The following is a 22,120-nucleotide window of genomic DNA, read 5'->3' as shown; positions in this document are numbered from 1 at the left end:
TTGCTGTTTTGTTTTTTCAAAAATGGGAAAAAAACCCCCACCCCTCAACCTGGTAAATCCATTTCTTTTTTTTTTCAAGTCTAAAAGGCGCTAATTCTTTCAAAGCTTCAAAGCACTGTTTGTGTGGAGGAAGTAAGAGGAGATCCAAAGCTCAATCAAGCTAGTTTTTTTATAATTAAGAAAATACATATATTTCTACACATAATTATGAACAGTAACAAAAGCTCAGTATTAAAATAGGTCCACTGAATCCCTGGAATTGTGCCTGCCAACTAAAACACCTACTATGAATTTAGTAATGGGTTATGCAAACATAAATTACAGGGCCAGACATTTTAAAAGGAAAAAAAGGTGATTTATTGTCACACTGGAGACACGGCAGGATAGAAGCACAATTTCATTTTTCCATATATTCATCAACACTGCAGATGTGTTAATGCAAAAAGAATTCCAAAATAAAAATGACTCTCAACTGCTCTAATTCTCATCTGTCATTTAATTTACTTTAAAATCGTTACCAGGAAGTATTTTTTTTTGCTCCAAGCAAGCAAAACATACTAAAAATTACTGGAAGAAAATAGGTTTTAAGAGCATTTTAAAAACCTTTCTCCCCCCTACAAACCAAGATTTCAGCAAAGGTGACCATAAGAGAGCAGCCCTGCAGAAAGTTGGGGTATTTGGGTGGGGTTTTTTAATATAAAAGCTTACATCTATCATTTATAACCCAGGCATTTGGTCTGTGAGTATTTTTACTCAACATATTAATAGTTTCTGCTCCTCTTTCAAGCAGATCCAACTATTCACTTATCCACTGTCAGAGCCACGACAAGAATCTCTCGTAACTGGCAACTACTATTAAAAGAGTTATTCATGACAACATCATAATTTTAATGAGAACAACATGTTCCTTTAATTACACCTGAGTGCCTTTGAGGTGGTCCAGCAGATGAACCCAGGGTTTTACAGCACATTTGTTCACAAAGCAAAAAAAAAGGAAAAATACTTATTGAAGATGTTTAATTATTTCTTCTTTCGGTAAATACACAAAGGAAGGAACAGCAGGGATCTTGCTGGCCTGTTATTTTTATAAGTTGAATCTTGAAAATAAGTCAAACTACAGTTCAAATGGCTCGGGGCAAGTTTAGGAACTGAACTTCAAGACTGGGAGCTCTCAAAGCAAGCCTGGAGTGATCCAGAATAAACTCAGAGTTTTACATTTACCTTTATAAGTAATTTAACATAGACTATGAGAATGGCTGGAAATTGTTGGTACCACAGTAAGAAAAATCTCAGCTAATTCAGCTAAATAAATGACAATATTTCCCCTCAAAAAGCAGTCGATGCACTCAGTAAATCACATTATATCTTAATGCACAGCTACAAAAAGCACAACTCTCCTGTAGGAGGGTGACAAACGCCCTGTGAGATTTTTTTTCCTTGGAGTTCTGGCCTTGAAAACGTTCTCCTCTTTCAGTCCTCACCCCCAACCTTCCCCTGGCCACTTTCCAAGTGGGTCAGCCCTGCAAGGGTCAAGCCAAGGCAAGTCCAACTGGAGAAAAACAAACTGTTTGCTTTGCATTGTTTCAGTCTCAGTGACAGGAGAAATTCGCTGCAGAGTCCAAGGTTTAACAAGAGATTAACCTGTAAATATTTGCTTACAAGTATGTCCCTTTGTAAACCACTGTAATATCCAAAATACCCTCTTTTCTCTTTTTCTGCAGTGGAAAATACAGCGCCCTTGGCACTGCTGAAATCCAATACCTGCAGCTGATGCTGTTAGAAGAAAAGTGCATTCTTCAATTGTCAAGTGTGCTTAACCAGAAAGATGCTTAAATGAAATAAATCTAAATTACTAAGAGCAGGTAACTTCAGAGCAATTAATTTCTTCAACTACTCTAACTTGTTCAGTCGAATCAGATGTGCCTCCCTCTTGAATATTTTTGGAACTCTTGAATAAAGTAATTGCCTGTGTATTTTCAGATTTACAAAAAGACTTTTGAGGTAAATTGTGTTGTAGAAAATTGATTTAGGGATATTTTGAAAGCAAATGGAGATAGAAACAGTAATTCAAAGTGTCTAGATCATGTGGTTTCAGAAAAATGCTTTAAATTAAACTTCTCTGCCTAGTAACACGCAACACATGATCATGACTCCTGCAGGTCAAGGGAATTATTTCCCTGGATTTCAGACCTTTACAGTTGCTGTTGTGCAGCTACACAGTTATCCATGAAATCCTGCAGAGCAATAATCCCCAAAATATGGCCTCATTTGGTAAAAGGACCTTCTCCAGCCCTGTTATCCCTCAATAAATGACACGGATTCTGCGGCAACCCAAGAACCTGCTGCCCACCCACTGCCTCCACCACCCCCCTGGGAACAGGGGTGGCTTTGGAAAACAAACCAGAACTGACAATTCCCTGCACCTGGGATGCCAATCCAACCACCAAACTGCCCCAGTGCTTGGGGGCAGGGGGAATATTCACAACACACTGACAAAATTTGGCAGGAGCACCAGGTGGGGGGAAGGTTTGATCCTGGTGTGGAGCTGCTGCTCCCCCACTCCTGGAGCTACAGCAAGAACCACTGCAAGCATTGAGTGACAAACACAATTATTTCCAAAAAATCTGATAAAGTTTAGTGATTACAGTGGTGGGAATGGTCAATGGAGGTCAGTTTTGGGAGAATGCTAGAAAAAATACAGCTGTGCATTAGAATTGTTTTAATGTTCTCTTACTTCCAATAAAAAGGCAGCAAGAGACCATAATATAGAAGAACACCTTAGAAACACTGAGGGGTTTCCCATTAACGATTAGAATATGCTGAAGTCAAATATATATTAAATAATGACAACAAAATTATTGAGAACCACGAATGAGGGCCATCCAGCATGAGGTCAGACCTGATTTAATCCCTCTGACTCCACAAGACTGGTGTTTAGATCACATTTAAAGACATGGAACTTGATTTTATTACTTTTCTGAAAAAGACACTTCACAATAATGTACTTCTCCATTTAGGTTTTGAGAAACCAAGCCGACGTAGCACAAATTGTCATAGACATCATTTATCTGGCAAACAAACCTCTTGGAAATAAAAACATGGGAAGGGAGGACATGGCACCTAAATATTATCCTAAAGGAGAAGTATTCAACTAAGGTAAAAAAAAAAAAAAAAAAAAGAGAAAAGAGGTAAGGAAAGGGAAAAGGAAAAAAGAAAGCAAAAAGAGAAAAAGGGAAAAAAGAGGAAAAGGGGGGAAAAGGAGGAAAAGGAAATAAGAGGGAAAGGGGAAATAGAAAAAAAAGAGGGGGGAAAGAAAAACAAAGACAAAACCAGAAAACAATAAAAGGAGTGGAACAACCCAGCTGTAGATGGCAGCAAATCAATATTCACCCCTCTGTACACAGACACTGAGAACATCAATTATCTACAGACAGACCGTGTGTTTTCAGTAGGTTTCGTTATTATTTTCACTTTGTCACACAGACCAGACCAACGTTGACTGTGCAAAGTCATCAGGAATCAACACAATTCACTACCCACAATTTGGAAGATCCTGCTCTCATTCAAGAACTAATTCAAGCAACTGCAATAATTTTTTTTTTTGTTTACCCTTAATTTGATTATCTTTTGCTGTAGAGACTGGATAACTCAATAGAATACTCCAGAAACACTGGAAACAAAGAATTTAAGAATTTTACCTTTTAAAAAATGGAGCCCTTCCATAATGACTGTCTCCATTTCCTTTAGTTCCCTATGACTTGCAATTATGATATTTTTTCTAAAAAAAAAAAAAAAGCCTATGGATCTTAAAGACATCCATCACCCTGACATGCAACATCAGGAATAAAACTATTACTTCATTAACAAAATGTTTTACAGGCTTTTTTCTTTCTCTTAGGGGCCGAGCCATGACAGAGCAGGATGGGGACGATGGTGTAGTTGGGGTAACAAGAGCACTGAGGGAAACCAGGTTTGATGCAGGCAGGTAAATGTCATTCACTGGAGATTAACCAGGGATTTGGGGCCAGCAGGCTGCCCCCTCCACCCAGGCAGTGTTAAGATATCATTTTATTTTCTAGCACCTTCTAATATTTCCATTTTCCAAAGCATTTTAAAGCCCTTCATTTGAGAACACACTGTGCTTACAGGTTCTCCCATGTCCTTCCATAACTCTGCCCACCCAATCTTTAACCTCCTTTACAGAATTCCCGTGTCTATTTGGGCCTTTAAAGGTAATCTTGACCTTCTCAATCTCACCAACTGAGTACATTTTACAACCCAGAAACCACAAAGAGCAACAACAGTGAGGAATCACCCGTCCAACTCACCACCAGGATGAAAACCAGGGACACAGTTACAGGGGAGGCTCCTGGCTCCAAATCTGGGCTTTTATGCAGGTGCCTCACATCTGCTCTCAAATTAGAAAACTAGTGGCTAATTTAATTGCCCAAGAGCAGCTGGCCCAGGCCTCCTTGGCTGGTCTTTTGTCTTGAGCTCAGTTTAATGACTGGTCCAGGTGAGCCTGGGAACAACCCACAGAGCTCAACATCACCTGGCTGACAGGCCCAAATCACAGAGGAAAGCAGAGAAGAGCCAGAGGTTAAACAGGCTTAAAAGTGGAAGTATTAGATAAGCTTTTCACTGTTGAAAACAGAAAAAGTTAAGCAAAAAGTAGTTACTGAACTAAGAATCTGGGTAGAAAAAAGGCAAAGTTATCAGCATTAGGAACTGCCTATACTTTGTGCCAAAAATTATTATCCTGTTCAGCAGAAATTATTTAGAGATGAAAAAAAAACAACTCTCAAAGATAGTCCTTCAAACATTCACACCAGAACTGGCATATGAGGACAGGATTAATTAAACCAAGAATTCCACAGAGGTTAAAATACCCCAAAAAAAAATCACACTTAGTCACAACAGTTCAGGAATTGTCACTATAAGAACATAATCATCTGATGCAGGCTGGCAATTCACATGATGTATTTTGAGATGTCTTCCAAGTAACAGTCATGTAAAATTGATGTTTCAAGTAATCTCCTGCCCAGTCTCAGCCTTCCACAGGAGCTGCTCAAAGTGAAACAGAGACTGAAAATACCCCAAAAGAACTATGAGAAGCAGGTTCTCATCCCCTAAAAGGTGTGAGGAGGTAAAAAGTATTTTTGCTACAACAGGTTAAGAACCCTTTCTAAAAGTTTCTGCATGTAACAACCACCACTGAATTTTTCTGTTCACAAAAGGTTCCCAAACATGTGATACTTCTTCCCAGAGTCATCTCCCAGTATGCCAAGACAGAAATAGTATTTTAACATTTTTAAATACCAAAAGCCCTAGAGACATTCCTCTAAACATGAAAATATTGTATTGCTTTTGCAGCAATTTGAAAATTTGCAGGGAAGGCAGAAATGACCCAAATAGATCCGTCACAGTTTTTAAAGTAAAAAGAAACAGAAGTATCCTCAACTTCATCAGTAATTTTTGGAATCCTTTTCTGCTACACAGGATATATTATGGAAAGTCTAGAGGACATCCCAGGCAGCAATGGATAGGAAAGTCAAGGCAATGGACACTCATCTCCTGATTTATGGTGAGATTGGCAACAGCAGAGGAAAAGAGATGCTGGCACAGACTAACCCAGGGCTGTACTGACAGGGATGCAGGCAGAGTGAAACAGAAAGTGGAAAGCAGAATTCTGAAACAGATTGTTATATTTAACAATTCCATCTTTGTGGGGTTGTTTCTTTTTTTTTAAAAAAAATACCAATAAAATTGTTACTTCATTGTGGAAATTTAAGTTAAGCTGTACACTGGGTTATTTATCTATCTGAAGAACATTCCACATGCAAGCTGGTTTTCTACTACAGAACTCTTTTGTTATGAAAAAGAGCACGTTGGATGTTTTAGGAACGTAAATGTATCAGTTTGGAAACGCCAGTGACTCACTGTGTGTTCTCTGTCCACCTCAAGGATGTTTCTCCTTCCTGGGGAGGTTTTCAGACAAAATTGCCATTTGGGAAAAAAAATCAAGGTAAGGAATTATTCCTCTTGCCTTCTCATTTTCAACTGGCTTCCAAAACTAAGTACTGAGAGGTGTTCACAGACCTCCTTTCTATTTGGAAGTTCAGAAAACAGCTGAAGGCACACAAAATTAGGCTTTTGTGTGAAGAGGAATAAATACCAGTGCAGTTTTCCAGCAGGGATTTCTGGACACCCACATCTACCACACCCCTTGGACAGGAGAGGGTGCCCCTATCAGACCTTCCACAGCTGAGCTACTCCCTCCATGCCTCTGGGAGCAAACATCACATCTAAATTGTGCTACAGCTGCCTATCCCTACAGTTCTGATACTTTCTTCTAATTCTTTGATCCCGTTTTCATTTTTTAACTCTGTCAGAGAAAGCAGAAGAGGAGCTGGACTGTGTTGCTGCTCAGAAACAAAGCTGCAGAAAGAGCAACCCAGCAGAGAAGGCAGAGAAAAGAAGAACCTAAAAAACCCATGCAAGCTTTTAAGGAATGTGGTTCCATAGGATTTGTAGGACAAAAGATGAGGATGTAGAATCCAGCAGAGATCCCAATTTCCCCAACACTGGGGATGTTCAGAGCTGTTGTTTTGAATGTAGTCCCTGAATGAACGAAACTCCTTCCACGCAGTATTTTGGGAGAGAACAGAGGCTACAGAATTATCTCTTATATAATAATATTTAAAACCCTCCCATCAAATGATTTAACTTTCTCATCCTCCTTACTGGAAAGAACTAACTGCATATCATTTCCTACTGTATCCCTAAAGTAACTCCACAGAGGATGTAATTTTCCTCTGGACATTCCTCTCCCCGAGTTACCAAGATGCTCTCACAATGCACATCAAAAGTGCAGTGCTGGTTGGGGGTTTTTTGCTTGTTTCTCCCCACTGTAACCTTCTGCTCCATAAAAATAAAACTAAAAAAGAAATCATCCTGCAATCCCTGTGTAACATGCTCTCAACCAGGAGCTGGCAGCTACAGCCACATTTTGAGGAACCTGTCATTTTCCTTACAGGAAAAAAAAAAAAGAAGGCAGCAGGAAACTCAAGTGTTGTAGAATGATCTAAGCTTCTAGCAAACAATTGAAAATGTGGCCCCAGCATTGTGCTTATTTTCTAGATTTTGTACAGTTTCCTATACCATCCATATTCTTTCCCTTCTCTCCTTCCTCCTTCTCTTCCCAGGAGTTTGCTCTCTCCTGCAAAGGGAATCAACCCACCCTCTCACAGCTACTGAACTCACTCCTCAAATTCTTTTGCTCCTTTTGTAAAGTTCTGTTCCTTCAAAGCTGCAGTCTCCAAATTGTCTCTTCTTCAAGGAGAACTGATTTCTGCCCCACAAATCCTCCTCATGGCATTAATTAAACACCGCCCCTTCCCCACAAGCCACTCCTGCTCCAACATTCCCTTTCCCCTCTCTGGGCTCAGCATCTCTCCCCCTGCACCAACAGGAAGCAAAGCAGCATCTGCTCCTTGAGAATCAGGAATAAAGGTTAGGAAAGCTGCCTGCTGCTTCCCTCCCAGGAAGGCACTTGGAAGGAACCAATACTGGCATCTCAGTTATCTGGAACTGGCTTTGAAACCCTACAACATTCCTGGATGAACAGATTGCTGGCAACCATCAGGGGGAAAAAAAAACCAAAAACCACAAAACAAACAAAGGATCCAGCCAGGCCTACACATTGCCACACATTCAGGAGGTAACAAAACGAGATTATTTGTATTTTGGGTGTAACTATGCACAGGTGTACACACACACACTGCACTGCCTGCATGGCATGGAAGAGTTTAAACACTCCCAGCTTCCCACAGGTGATGTTCACCTCTCCCAGGTTTCCCCAGCATCAGTCCCTGCCCCTTTTACACCTTTCACACCACACCTGCAGTGTTCTGTGTGCATCCTCCGAGGGCAGTTTGGCTCAGCACTGACCTTGTTGCATTTCCAGTGAAATCAACAGCGAAACTTAATTTGATTTTTGATGGAAAAATGAGCATGGTGGAAGTTACGCCCTTGACAGAGATTTGTTCAGGCAGCGAAATGTCACTTCCTACATCCAAGTGCTCAGAGAGTTTGGATTAGCCAAGAACTTTCTTGTAATTCTCCAGGTTTACGTTATTATAAAATTTAGAGCAAGCCTGTTTGAAGGCCAGTGTTGATTCTTCCTCTAAAAGCATCGATCCACATTTCATTATTTACAGAAAGCAAAAGCTGCCTGATGAGAAAGCCATCGAAGACAAGCAGCCTTAGTTAAGGTGGTGGACTTGGCAATATGCACAGGTAAATCATAGAAATAAACCATTAAGAAAAAAATCATCACTTCCACAGGCCTAAAATCATGTACTACTGAGGGAGACTGGAACAGCTTCTCCTCTTACCTCTGGAGTGTTTTTCTTGAACTCACGACTTTGCTCGATAAGTTTTTTCCTGGACTGCTCACTTTCATCTTGCCGGTTTGCCAATATTGTTGCTGTGGTATCGAGCTCTCTCTGAGAAAAACAAAACATAAAACAAGAAAAGAAGAAAAAGGAAAATATTGTCAGGGCTGTGTTTGTCACAGAAATAAAAATCCCTCATACACACATTGGGAATATTGAGACGGCCGGACCATGGAGCAGTACAGGACAAAGCACCAACCTGCCAGGAATTTACCCCCTGAATACCATCAAATGAAGCTCCAGAACCTTCCTGATTCCATCCTGCAACCAAAATATCACCATTTTCCATAAAAGCATCCATGGCTTCACCCCAACATTACACAAGACAGCAGCAGTGGCAATACACACATCCTAATAATAATTCCCAAATCCAGGGAAGATTACAGATTATGGACATATTCAAACCAGGTTTATTTTCACCTGGTTTTATCTGCTTTTTAAAGATACTGGTTTTCCCCTTTTTGAGTTACTATATGAAAAAGAAATATTATTAACTCCAATGTTGGTTAACCTTACACTGGTTATGCTTCAGTCACTCTTAATTTCCTATAATATACTGTATATAATTCCACACTGCCACTGCAGTGCTCTTTTCCATTTAAGTTGTTCCTTATTTGAATACAAAATTATCTTTTCCTGTTAATGGAATCTATTCCTCTAAAATTATTAGCAGGGACCTCCATTTCCTCTCCAAAGCATATCATTTTTAAGCACCTGATGAATGCCAGATTATCTTCCAGCAGTTTCTACCAGGCTGGAGCACAGGCTCCATCTTTTCACAGCTTCCTCCCAGTGTTATCCCCATCCCAGTTTCTGCACTCAGTCCTGTGCTTCCAAATGTCACCATAATAGATTGAACGGGTCACTTATCAGCACACAAACCAACAATACTCAATCTCCTGTGGCAGTTCATGCCTCTTCTGCAGTATTTCCACGTAACATGAAAAAATAAAGGCAAAACCCTCCACTCAGCTAAGCACAACATTCCCCAAGTCACTTGGAAAACCAAGAATTTATAAAGGGAATTTTGCACTGTTTTCCCCCCTTATTAATTCCAAAGGAGAAAAACCTAGCTATGAGAAAGAAGTTCCTGAAAAGTGAGAACAACTTACTACAGCAAGACTGTCTTCAACTCATGCCTCTGCCAAAATGCCTCCAACCTTCATGCAAAGACTCCAGTATTCTCCACCAAAAAACCTGCCACACACCTCTGGCATTTGTTTGGAACTCAACCACCTGTAATGGACCAAACCCAGAGGCCTGGGACCTCCTGTCATGTTTGAGACCAGATCCCAAATAGGTGCTCAAGATGTTGACTGATGCTAGATACAGCTACTGGTTTCTAAATACTCTGAAAAAGCCTAATTTCAAATATTAGATACATTTTTTTAATGGATAAATCCTACAACTTTAAATGACTGGATGGATGGACGTGGGTTTTATGTGACTCCACAGTTTGAACTGTGGAGGGAAAACAAAAAGCCTTGCATAGTTTCCAACTCAAAAGGATCAATACTCTCCCCCCCCCCTTTAGGTTTCCTAGCATAAAATTAAGATCCTTTTTTTCCCTAATAAATATATGGACCATAGTTTTCTTAATCCTTGGAAACAAGCTCAATATGACAAGTGGATTTGAAGCCAGGCAGCAATGCTGGAGCCAGTGACCTAAATATTGTCACTGAAATGCTAAAAAAACCTTCCATATCTGACTTTGAGTAAAGAAACAGGGCAATATGTCCACCAGACCTTGGTTTGGAATTCTGTAACATATGTGAAATCTATTGCAGAAAAGTGGGAAATACTTAACAGTTGGATAAACCACATTTGAAATTCATCCCAGCTAAGTTTATGCAAGAAAAAAGAGCAACAGAAACCAATGTGGTTAAGCAGAACTATAAAGAGCAATATAACGGCTAAGCAGAAGGCTTTTAAAAAATATAAACAATCTGGTACAGCCAGAAACTTGGAAAACTATATTTAAAAAGGAAGCACACATTTGAAGCCAAGCAAAGAAAACACAAGTCATGAAGCAAGAGGGAATTTCAGCAGAGCAAGGAAGCAAACGCTTCGGTTCACAATACGGGGCGCTGGCAACCAACCCTACCAATGGAAAAGGAGCCTTTTAAAGACCTGTGCTTCCACTTTTAGAGACAGGAATGAAAAGGAACTGATCAAAAAAAAAAATAATATTTCATATTTCGTGCTGTAATGAAGAGTCAGGCAGCAAATGAAAAACAACTTCTTCATCCCCGCCGCTTGACTGATCCCAGTGCCACAGCGCGCTCGCTCCGGGCGCCTTCCCATTAACTTCCAGAACTCCTTCTGGGACAGGTCTGATAATTTCTCACCACAAAACAGTTCCTTATGTGTCATATCAGGCAGAGACACTGCCAAGGAGAACTGCCAGCACAGAACTGCACTGAACTGTCTCTGACACTGGGGGCTGAAGCCCACGAGCTCAAGGTCTTGCAGAGAGAACTGATGAGCAACTGATAGTGTGAGATAAAATTCCAGCTGAGGGACAGCAGAAATCCAACACTGTATACACGATCTGATGCAAAATAATATATTAAATCTCCCAGCTGTGTCATAGTTAATAAGCCCCAAATCAAAACTATTTGGAAAATCACTAATCTCTTCCTCCTTACTTGATTTGAACCGTGTACAATGCACGTTTCGTTTATTTAAACCTAATAACAGTTACAGGGTTACAAACCACAAGCATTAATGGCAGATTTTTCATACTTTTGTAACTTAATCTCATGAGATAGCCCAATTTTTGTAAAAATTCAACGTGGCCAATGCATTATTTCTGCCAGCAAGCACATATTAAGGAGCAAGCAGAAGTAAATTTGGTACTACAGACCTGAGCACTTTGTATTACTCAGAGGTATCCAGGCTTCCCAAGCCTTGCAACCACTCTCTAAGTAGATATCAAGTGAAAGGAGATGTAATTCTGTGCGTTGGAGAGTCCTTTAGAGTGCAACAAAACCAGGAACCCACGGCTCAGCATCACTCTCCACACCTTTGAAATCAAAAAGGTTCCAATGAAAAGCAAAGAGAAACCAGGGCTCAAAGGTGTTGCAGCAGTGACCTGGCTACGGAAAGGATTCAAAGCCTGGAAGCTTTAGTTCCACTGATCCAACAGTGGCTAATAAAGTTTCTGGCCCAAAATAGCCCCCATTCAATCACCCCTGCAGAAAGGGAGTCACTGCTTGGAGCACATTTTGAGAGAGAACAAGCAAGACCATTATCCCTCCCCTGCCCCAAAGTCCCATCGATTTAGGGCAGAGACAGTTCATAGATAACTAAAGAACTCTCTCCAGGGTTTCTGCTTTGACCCATTTCAACAAATTTATTGGGGGTGGGAGGGAGGCAGTGGGAGGAGAGGAGACAAGAAAGTCTTATGCTCCTGAGCGCGGGAGTCATTAGAAGCAATCCCCAGAAAACAAACATTAAAAGGTTTCTTTCATGCAGAGCAGAAATAAAAACCCTAAAACTAGGAGGGTCAATCTGCTATCCCCTGTAACAACAATCACCTTGAAGTGCATCTGTCTTCTTTTAATGCAAGTACTTCCAGCCTCTGGATCCCCAGGAGCCTCCCTGTTCATCCCACCTCTGTCACCCCTGTGCCATGGCGATGGTGTGGCTGCATGGGATCCACCACAGCAGAGCGAGCCTGCCAAAAACACCCCAGCCTTCCCCTCCTGACTTCTGTTGCACTGAATCAGCCCCCCCTAGGCCCCATCTGTGCCTACAAGGACTTGTACCAGTGCAACAGGGAGGTGGGAAAACACAGCTGGAGCGAGGGGGCTGGTGGAATCCCCCTTTTCCAACCCGCAGTTAGGTTGACCCCAAGTAATTATGAAACTCCAGGCTCACTGCAGGCAGGTTTTCAAGGTTGTTTCTTTCACAGCTCATAGGTCTTTCCCTTCTAGATGCATTCCTTGATAATCACCCAGCCAACAGGTCCACACCACTGACCGGTTCAGCACAAGTCCTTCCCTTTCCATAACCAGAAGCTTTTTAAGCCAGTCCTTCCATGCCCAGGACCTGCCAGTGGCTGGCTGGCAGCTCTCAAAGCTGAGTCCCAAAAACTACTCACTTGGGAAAATGATTCTAAAAAGAAATTGGGCTTTCTTGGACATTTATGAAGCTTCTGTTCCCCCACCCACTTTCAACAGCTACTGGCCACTGCCCTGACATGGGCATTTCACAACCAAAGGAACCAACATACCTCAGCATCCCTGTTCCCCCCATAATCATAACTAGTCCTCAGTCTCTGCTCAGAACCAGTATTCTCATGTTTCACATGGAAAAAGTTTTAAAAAGCTGTAATAATCACCTGTAAGTTACTGCAATGTAACTGTATCCTAAAATTTTGTAATTCTCCCATATTAAAATGTTTAATCCCTGCTGCATTTACCACAAAGCTCTTTCACTGGAGCAAGAAACACATATCACAACCTTGGGACAAACTGATTCTTTTCTGGTAGGCTTCTAGTCAGGGCACAATGCCCAGGCTGTGCCTTCCAAAGCCTTACACGTGGCTGCAGGGGTTACCAGGACATCAGGAAGAATTTCCTCACTGAAAGGGTTGTCAGGCATTGGAAGGGGCTGCCCAGGGAGGTGGTGGAGTCATCATCCCTGGAGGTGTTCAAGGAACAACTGGATGTGGCACTCAGTGCTCTGGTCTGGCTGACAAGGTGGTGTTTGATCAAAGGATGGACTTCACGGCCTTGGAGGTCTTTTCCAACGTTAGTGATTCTATGATTTTCCTTATTACAAGGACAGACACAAATCACAACTTCACGTAGGTCAGGAATTTTCTGCCAGTAAATGTAGCAGTAACCACTTCCCCCGAAATCTTGTTTCTGTGCATTCAAGGTATTTCCCTTTACCATCATTTCAATCGGCTCCCCAGTCTACGTGATAATCTGCCACTGAAAGGAGTTTTCAGTAGTCTCATTTCTGTTTTCATCCTCTCACAGGATTGCATTTGTCACAGCTATCAAAGCTCTCAATGTAGCTTTTTGCAATTTTTAATTTCCCATTAAAGGCGAATTTCCCGGTGCGAGGATGACACCAGCGTGGAAGCGTCTGGCACAACTCCGCACACGCACAGCCTACTTGTCTTGGGGAGATTTGACATTTCCCTAACTGATACATTAGGCAATCCACCCTTCAATCTTCAAACCCCATCGCTCTCACCTGCTCAGGAGCCCACGTCCCGATTACATAAGTATTTCAGAAATATTTCAGACACCATAAACCGCTTTGCCGGCTCGTTGTGTTCCTCTGGAAAAACAAAGAGGTGCGTTCACCTGATAAAGCTCCTGATTGTGACCATGGGAGTGACCACAGAGCTGACACTGGGAATTTTTATTTATGCCTGTTTTGACTGTAAAACCAGGCCCCAGTTCCAAGCTGAAAGCGCTCAGAAAGGTAAAACACTGCAAGAATTCTGTAAGCGGAGTTTGTGGCGGCCTCACTGAGAAGCTCCTACTTAACACAAGCACAAGGAAAGATCACAGAGTCCAACACAAGTGCAACTCAAGAACCACCATCCCCAGCCTCACAAATCAACAGTGACTGATGAACAAATAAAGCAAACACCAGAATACCTGCACTTTGCACTCCCAGAGGAAAAAAAAAATAAAAATTAAAAAACTCATCAGTGTTAAAACATGTTTCTTAAGAAGCATTTTGCCACTTGGTAAACTGATGCAACTGCCCTTCACAGGCAGAATTAGTCAGGAAATTTCAATAAACAGGGTTTATTTCTGCGTACTGAAGTAATTCGACTCCAAGTAAGTTTTAAACAAGCTTTGACTGGAACGATCCGGGGCTCCCTGCAATGCTTTTGGACAGGGAGTCAATGTGTGTGGTGGCCACTGCATAGAGCAAAGAGAACAAGAACAGAGGTGCCGATGGAGCCTTCAATAAAATACCTTAACTAACAGGCTACTGAAAAAAACCAAACAAAAGGAAAATGTAAAAAAATGGGTGTTGTGGCTTTGTCTGTTCACAAGAACACCAGCCACCGCCACAAATGCAGGCAAAGCCTATCAAACAATCTTGCAAGAGGGGAAAGCTTGTACTGGCTTTTCTACAGGAGCTCCTATCAGCATAAAGCAGCCACACAAGTACCAGGAACAAATGCACTGTGAGGGGAAAAGCCTGCCAGTGCCAGAGCCAACAGGATTGTGCCTGTCTGTTCTTCTACACCTCCAATTCAAGCCTTTTTAGAAAATGCAAAGAATTGGAGACTGTCCAGAGCTATAAAGATCTTAACACCAAAGGTCTGTATTGAACAAGCTTTTGCTCTCGCTCAGCAAAATAATGAAACGTTGCCTATTTGTTTCAAAAGGGTTTGTCTCCTGGCATTACTTATTCCCTCCTTCCATCCTCCTCAAACCAAGGTGCAGTTGGGGCTGAAGGATGTCTGTGCATGTCCCAGGTCCAAGAAGCAGCTCCCGGGCTGGGTCTCCACTGCTGGTGACAGTGGCACCATGTGGGTGATCTGCTGCCTTCTCTACAGAAATGAGGCTCCTGCTTCACTCACAGCACCCTCAATCTTCACCCCAAAGCTTCTCTACTCCTCTTGTTCCCCAGCTTCTACCCCAGACTGTCAAGTCATCTCTTTGTTCCCACCAGGTCCGTCTACCCTCACTTCATTCCTACTGCACAGCGACAATCACCTCGAGCATTGGGCAAGATAAAAACCAGCTGGAAGGTGTTTTTTACCAGACCCCAGCAGCACTCCCTGCTCTCTGCATCTCCAAGCCTTCTCCAAAGCTGCTCCCCCACAGCAGCTCCACTGCCCTCACCACGATGGTGTGAAACCACCAGCTTCCATCACCTCACCCAAAGACCTGCAGCTTGGGTTCAACACCCGGCAAAGGAACTGTCAGCAAACCTCCTCCAGCAGTTACTTAACACTCTGCTCGGTTTTGCATTGCAGGTCATCACACTTTTAAAGGACATAAATCTCCTAAAAAGTAAATGCAAGGGTTTGCTGGGGGAGAGGGCTCCCTTCGTTTTGCAAACACGGCACGTCCCCAGCCTGAGGCTGCGGATCCCATCCCGGGGGGAACTGCCTGCAACTCCACCCACGTTGATTTTCACACTCTTCCACTTAAAAGTAAAAGTTCAAACTAATTGCTTCGATAGCTACAACAGAAAAGGCCAAAAAGCAATGAGTTAATTTTAGTGTTGCTGCAGTGAGGCTTCCCAGAAGGTAGGATTTCAGATGGATAGCAAGGGGACAGCAGGAGCTGCTCCATCTTGGAGCAAAAACCTCCTCACCCCTCATCAACTGATCATGGAATAAGTCACAATACAACCCTGTGAACTCCTGCTCAACTGCCCTATGCAGCTGATGGCTTTCTACATATAAAATTAACTTAGTTAATCACATACATGCTGGTTAATTACTTGGAAAGAAGCAAAAAAAAATGCTCCAGCTTAATATCGGTGACTTTCAGGGCAGTTCAAACTACATCTTCTTCTGCCAAATAAAATAAATTATGGGAAGCCAAAGGAAACCCACTGCTGCTTGCAAAGACCTTGCCTAGGCAAGACACAACGTAAACTGCATCTGCTGGACCTCCTATCTCCTTGGGTGATCAAAAGCTGACCAAGATGCAAGGCCAGCAGCAGTGCTCAGCAGAGCTCTGACCACACCACACAGCAGACAAATTAGCCCTTCTTTTAAGTGGCCACAGAGAACACAACAACCACACTATGGAGATCACAGCACACTGAGGCTGCCCTTCCCTCCTCTCCCCTTTGGGGCAGGAGGAACCTCCCCAGTCCCATTCTCAGCCTTCCCCTCACATGGGCAACAGGGACTGGAACAGCTGCACATGGGAAGGACAGCAAGGGAAAAAAAAATACAGCTTAGCCATATTTCTGATCCCAGCAAATCAGGAGGTTTCAGCCAGGAGGAGCACAGAATCCATGATTCATAAACCACACTTTTTGTAGACCATCATTAAAGGCGCTTTGGCCCTTAAATGAAACAAAAATGTATTAAAAAAAAGGAAATTAACTGATGACTAATTACAATCTAGTTGATGCACTACCCTTCTCATTTGATTCAAGCAGCCACCGTGCTCAGGTGCCATTTTGTAATTACACACCACCACTGACTTCAGCTAATTTCTGCTTCCAGGGAAGATCCGATTCATGAGCTACATTAAATAATTCCTTTGACCGCAGATCAAAGTAAAATGTAATTCTAAAAGACTGGTTTAAATAACAGAAAGTCCAACCCTTTAACTAAGCTCTGTTACATCATTCAAAGTATTGAGTTACCTCCTTCCCAGCTTAAGCCTTGCTGGTAAATGAACCATGACCAAGCCTTAAGCGAGACACAAACTGTAACACAGGCCAGGATTTATAACTTGCTAAACAGGTCACCACCAATAAATCAATAATATATATATACACACACACAGGTTTGTTTCAGTGTGAGTTACTCAAAATAAACTCCTAAATAAAACCAAACTTGCTGCTCAGGTTTTATTTAACTTCACCCAACTCTCCTAAGTACGCTGCCTTTTAGAACAAAAATTCACAATTAATTTTTTTTCTTTGATGATACATGTTATTGGTTTTATTTTTAGGGTTTTTTTTAACAAGGTTAACCAGGACAGACAGACCAATGTCTGTCCCAAGTCCATCACAGCCACCACTCAATAATCCTTCAGTCTCCAAATGCAATTTCCAATCTCAAAGCTACTTAAGCTGTTTCCTAACATTGGGATATAAAATATTTACCAACAAAAGTATAAATACACACTAAAAAAACAACCTAAAAATACTTTAGAAACCACATTTCAACAAATTCCTTAAGGGATAGGAAAAAATTACCACGGACTTGAACTAACCACCTCATGGTTCACTCTCTTCTCATGTTTTTTGGGCATTGCAGAAACGTGATAATGGATGAATAAACTGTCCTACCATGACAAATATGGTTCGGAAAGATGGGGCTAGGAATAACTTGGAATTTCTGGTTATTAGTTTAAAATCCTTAACCACAGGCATGTGCACTAGGGAAAACCTATAAAATATAGATTGAAAATGCTGTCCAGTGGCCCCCTTCGAGGGGGCCTTTTACTGCTGGTCCAGGGACGTGTTTAAATGCTGATGTTGCTCCTTGACTGGTGGCCCTTCTTGCCCGTGGAAGAGCCGCTCCACGGGCACAGGACAGGGACGGCGGCGCAGGAAGCTGGATGGGGAACTCGTGTTAAGAAATAAGTAGTAACAAAAAACAAGATCAGAAGAACATTACCGGCAAATGAAATTGCTGTTTGATAAACACTTTAAGCAGGAAGAGTATTTGGCAGAGGGTTTTCAGAGAACGGTCCTTGACTCCTGACTAACGGGCTTCCTCCCTTGGTCCGAGTTTGCTGACTTTCTGGGCACGCTGGAAGGTTTAGGCAAGTTTCCCATGATGGGAAAAATAAAGCTTTGCTGAGAAGTTGCCTGTGAGTGCAATTGGTGGATGTTTTCTAAAAAATTACAGATATAAATAGGAAACAAGAAAGCAATGTTTTCTTTATTTAGGTTTTTCCTACTACTGAAGTCCCATTTAGGCGTCTCAGTTTTCTTTCTGATCTAAATCCCAAGCAGTGACTCAGTTTGGCAGGACAACACAAGACGGGAGAAACGTGTCCTCGGTGTTTAATGCCAACAGCAAGCATGACATACCTTGGACAATTAAACAGAAGGCGAGATTTTGAAGCCTTTCAGATTTTTTTTACAGGCTTTTGTATTTAATCTGGATGATTACAGTCCAGCAGAAACAAATATCAACCACACTTCCCAGCTGAACTGAAATCGAGAGGCAGAGGCGGTGGAATGCTGAATGCCTTTTCTAGGTGTTTCCCAACAACATATTGCAGTACTTAGTTAAGCTCATCTTCTGTGACATGAAAAGGAAAATAGCAGAATTGACTCATGAAGCAAAATTAGCTGATGCACAGTCACAAGGAGGCTTGGAGCTGACAGCACACAGAACTGCACCTAACAAAAACTAACGTGCTTCACGTTAATAATGGTGCAAGCTGGTTTCAGAACCACGAGGACTATTCTCTGTGTTTTTAACATGGACTGACCATTTTTTAAATCAACATTTCTGGCAGCAAAGCCTCAACTGCCCATCAGGAATTACCTACAGACCTTCTAGAAATGCTGCTTTAAGAAAGGCATACATGAAATAGTTTTTAAACCCTGCAAATCTGGAATTTCCAATCAGTAGGTGCCTCCCAGGACGAGCACCAAACCATGGACAGCTGATGTCTGCTTGCTCCACGGACACAACTAAGGTAGACAGGGCAGCTAAAACACTTTTTTAACCACAAAAAAACCCTCTTCAGTGATAATTCACAGGATTCCTCCACTATTCACTGTGGCAAATCACCCTAAACTGGAAACAACAGATTTAGCTGCAGTGGCACTGTCAACCTCGCTATGATACACTGGCACTAAAAAGTCCTTAATTTTGGCTATCAAATACAATTTCAATTTCTTGCACTTTAGGGCACTAAAAACAATTCTGTGAAGACTCTGTGTTTACAATCCCGCAGTAAAGAATGCAGCTGTCTCAATCAGTGCTGATTGTCTGTTAATTAGCTCAGTTTTACAAGCTGATGGAACAGATTACTTCATTCCCTCCCCACGCTCAGAAAGAAACTACAAATACACTTATCTACAATACAGTAATTTTTGCTTCCCAGCAATTTGGGGAGGTAGATGATGTACCAGGGACACAAGTGATCTCATTACCAAGAAATCATTTGTTTTTATCTTTCCAGGCACTCTGTCATCCAGTGATTTTCAGTCCATATATATAAATACATACATATATTTCATTCCTGTATAAAAACTGAAATAAAGAGCACCACTTTCTGATACAGCAGAACTACCTCCCCTCTCTTTTGCTGTGGCTGATATTTAAGGTCCCTTCCAACCCAAACCATTCTATGATTGTAGGATCATCCAAGTCCTCTAGGAACAAAAGCCAGGTCCTCATGAATAACTCCCTATCTGTATCAGGTATTTAATCAGAATCACATTTTTGACCCCAAACCAGCACTGAATTTTGGAATCTAAAGCAGCAAACTGCAGGTTTTTGGTCAACAGTCTGAAGTTGCTGTCAGCATTCTGCATCCCCACGTGCTTTTCCAACAAACCACAAATAAACAGCTGGGTTACCTCTGAGCCACCCTCTCAGATTCACAGCCTCCAGGATCTCCATCCTTTATCTAGACACTCTTGAAGAGAAGCCAAAATTTAGCTTTCACGTATGCAAATGAGAGCTTGGACACCCTCATCCAAATGCCAGCAAACACTTCTGTTGAGAAAACCAACGGAATATGATAAAGCCCTAGGCCTGACAGTATGGAAGCCTGATCCAAAAATGCCTCTTTTGAGATGACAAAACATGCTACACATTATATCAAACAACAGAGGTTTCACTTTGAGACTGATGTTCTTTCTCAGTTCAGATCCTTCATGATTAGACAAAGAAGAAAAAAGTTGTAGTTAAAGAATATCTATGTATTTAAAAGAAAACTCATTTCATGTAACTACTAAGCTTATTGCAGAAGCAGCAAGTGGACAAATACAAAGTCCCACAAAACCATGGAATTATCAGACCACCAGAGCTGGGCTTTGGCAGCGTATCTGGGTGATAAGTACAAAGGATAATCTAAATAAAACAATAATTTTTTTCTACACAAAGACATCTGCAGACATCTGCTTCCACAGCAGCATCCCAGAGAGCCTAAAACCTCTTAAGGCTTTTCAGATTTCAGTATAAGGAAAAAATGAGAGTTTAATTTTTGCATCCCAAGCAGATCACTGAGAACACCTGGCAGAAAATTCTCTGGATCCACAGAACCAGCACCAGAGGAGGAGAAAGCCTGAAATGCAGCTTTCACCTCCCGTTAGAGATGTTAACCTGCACAATAAGGGCACCAAGACCACCTAAAGCCTGATTACTTTTTTCAGCCATCGTTTTTCACTTCAGCTAAATCACATTTCTACAATCCTATAAGCCCTTCTTTCCCATCACCCAGGAAAAAGACATTTCGAATACGATCCTGGTTTCCAAAGTTCTTACGCAGACCAATATAAAAAAGGAAGGGGGGTGTCTGGTTTTGATTATTTGTTTATTTTTCAATACAAGTTTTATCCTGATACTTCTTTGGTACGTTGTGTTGCCTGTCTCAGTCTTTAGGCCAACTGGTTGGCTTTGCTGCTGGAACACCAAACGAGCCACCTCTGCTCAACGCGCGGCATCAAGCGCTTACACTCGCTAAGGCAGCCCCGGCTATTCCTGCTGCAACACTCCGGCACTTCCTTGGCTTTCACGTGCCAGGGCCCAGACAGTTACAGCCCTGGGAAGTTTCGCCAGTGCTCCTCTTGAACTGGTGCCATTGCCTCGGCTGCCTGACGTTGCAACATCCCCGTTGCACCTCATCTCTTCCCACACGGGGAGGAGGCAGAGCCGCGGCGCTGTGAGAACTCCTGCCACCACGGCACCTCAGGCACTCCAGGGGAATCCATCCAGGCACTCCCGGGAAGGTTAGATTCCTGTTAGAAGAGACTAATTTGGGAAGGGATTTCTAGCTGCTGTTCCATGCACCAGTGCAAATGAAGTGCTGTCAGTAAGCCCTCAGCGCTGTTCCCCACAGCGGCTCTGGCTGTACGAGTTACGTGACTGCAAACCAATCTTTCATCTTTGTGCTCCCTGGGCAGCGACACCCGGGGCTCTGCAGATGAAAAACCCCCAAAGGACTTGCCAACCTTTCCTCAGCACTCAGCAGGACACACTTTGGGGTTTAACTGGCGCAGGTTTGCTGTGGGATGGACTCCGAGACGTTGGGAAATGTTTGGGAAAAAGCAAAGCGTGTTACCTCAGTTACCTCTTCAGGGCACCAGCATTAAAGAAGCTACAAGGCAAAACAACCACCTACACACACTTCCCTATTTTCATGTAAAACCTCACTTGATCTGTTGCTCTGTGCTTCAAGCTTTGTATTTTATACATTTCTAGACAGATAAAATTACGCTCTAGAAAACTGTCTACGATAAAAGGGGAGAGGGACCTACAGCACCAGGTCAGGAATTATGCTTTGAAAGAGGTTTCTCCCGTGTTTCTGCCCAAATTATAATAAGGATAACAGAAATCACCAACAGTTAAACAACAAAGGCTCCCCCTTGCCCATCTTCTCACGGGCACTGCAGCAGCCCTGCACTGCTCCCTTCGCTCCATGGATAGAGGCTGTTTAGAGAAATGATGCAGAATGCCCTTCCTCCTTCTGACACTCCTGCAGTGTGTCCTCATCTTGTGCTTTAATCCAGCCCTTTGTGGGTAAGGAATAAGTCTACTGCTGCATTTTAATACTGACTACACACATCAGTCCAAAAAAGCCTTTATAGCAAGTGCCCTAAATATCCAGCCAAAACAGAATGACAAAATTACACATTACTTTTGCCATTACACGTTCTCCTTTACCATATGTCTAAGGTAAGTAGAATGTACCTACATAATGGATTCAGCCCTGGAGTAAAGCTGGACTGCTGAGGCTGGTGAACCTGAGGTAACACTCCATCACTTATTTACTGCATCTCTAAAGCATTTCAGA

At 42.2% G+C, this 22,120-nt stretch overlaps 1 protein-coding gene across 6 annotated transcripts in view; it reads right to left on the bottom strand.

Moving 5' to 3' along the window:
• The window catches only part of CUX1 (cut like homeobox 1), a 271,806-nt gene that overhangs the window by 212,478 nt on the left and 37,208 nt on the right, over positions 1-22,120 (bottom strand). For all 6 annotated transcript variants that reach the window (XM_027734329.2, XM_027734330.2, XM_027734331.2 and 3 more), the window contains exon 2: positions 8,397-8,507. In XM_027734329.2, the coding sequence (XP_027590130.1) occupies positions 8,397-8,507 (111 nt within the window). The remainder of the gene's footprint in view (positions 1-8,396; positions 8,508-22,120) is intronic.

This window comes from Pipra filicauda, unplaced genomic scaffold, assembly GCF_003945595.2.
Source record: "Pipra filicauda isolate LSUMZ 115617 unplaced genomic scaffold, ASM394559v2 scaffold71_size5581439_pilon, whole genome shotgun sequence".
Classification (NCBI taxonomy): Eukaryota; Metazoa; Chordata; class Aves; order Passeriformes; family Pipridae; genus Pipra; species Pipra filicauda.
This window is presented reverse-complemented; position numbering and strand designations above follow the sequence as displayed.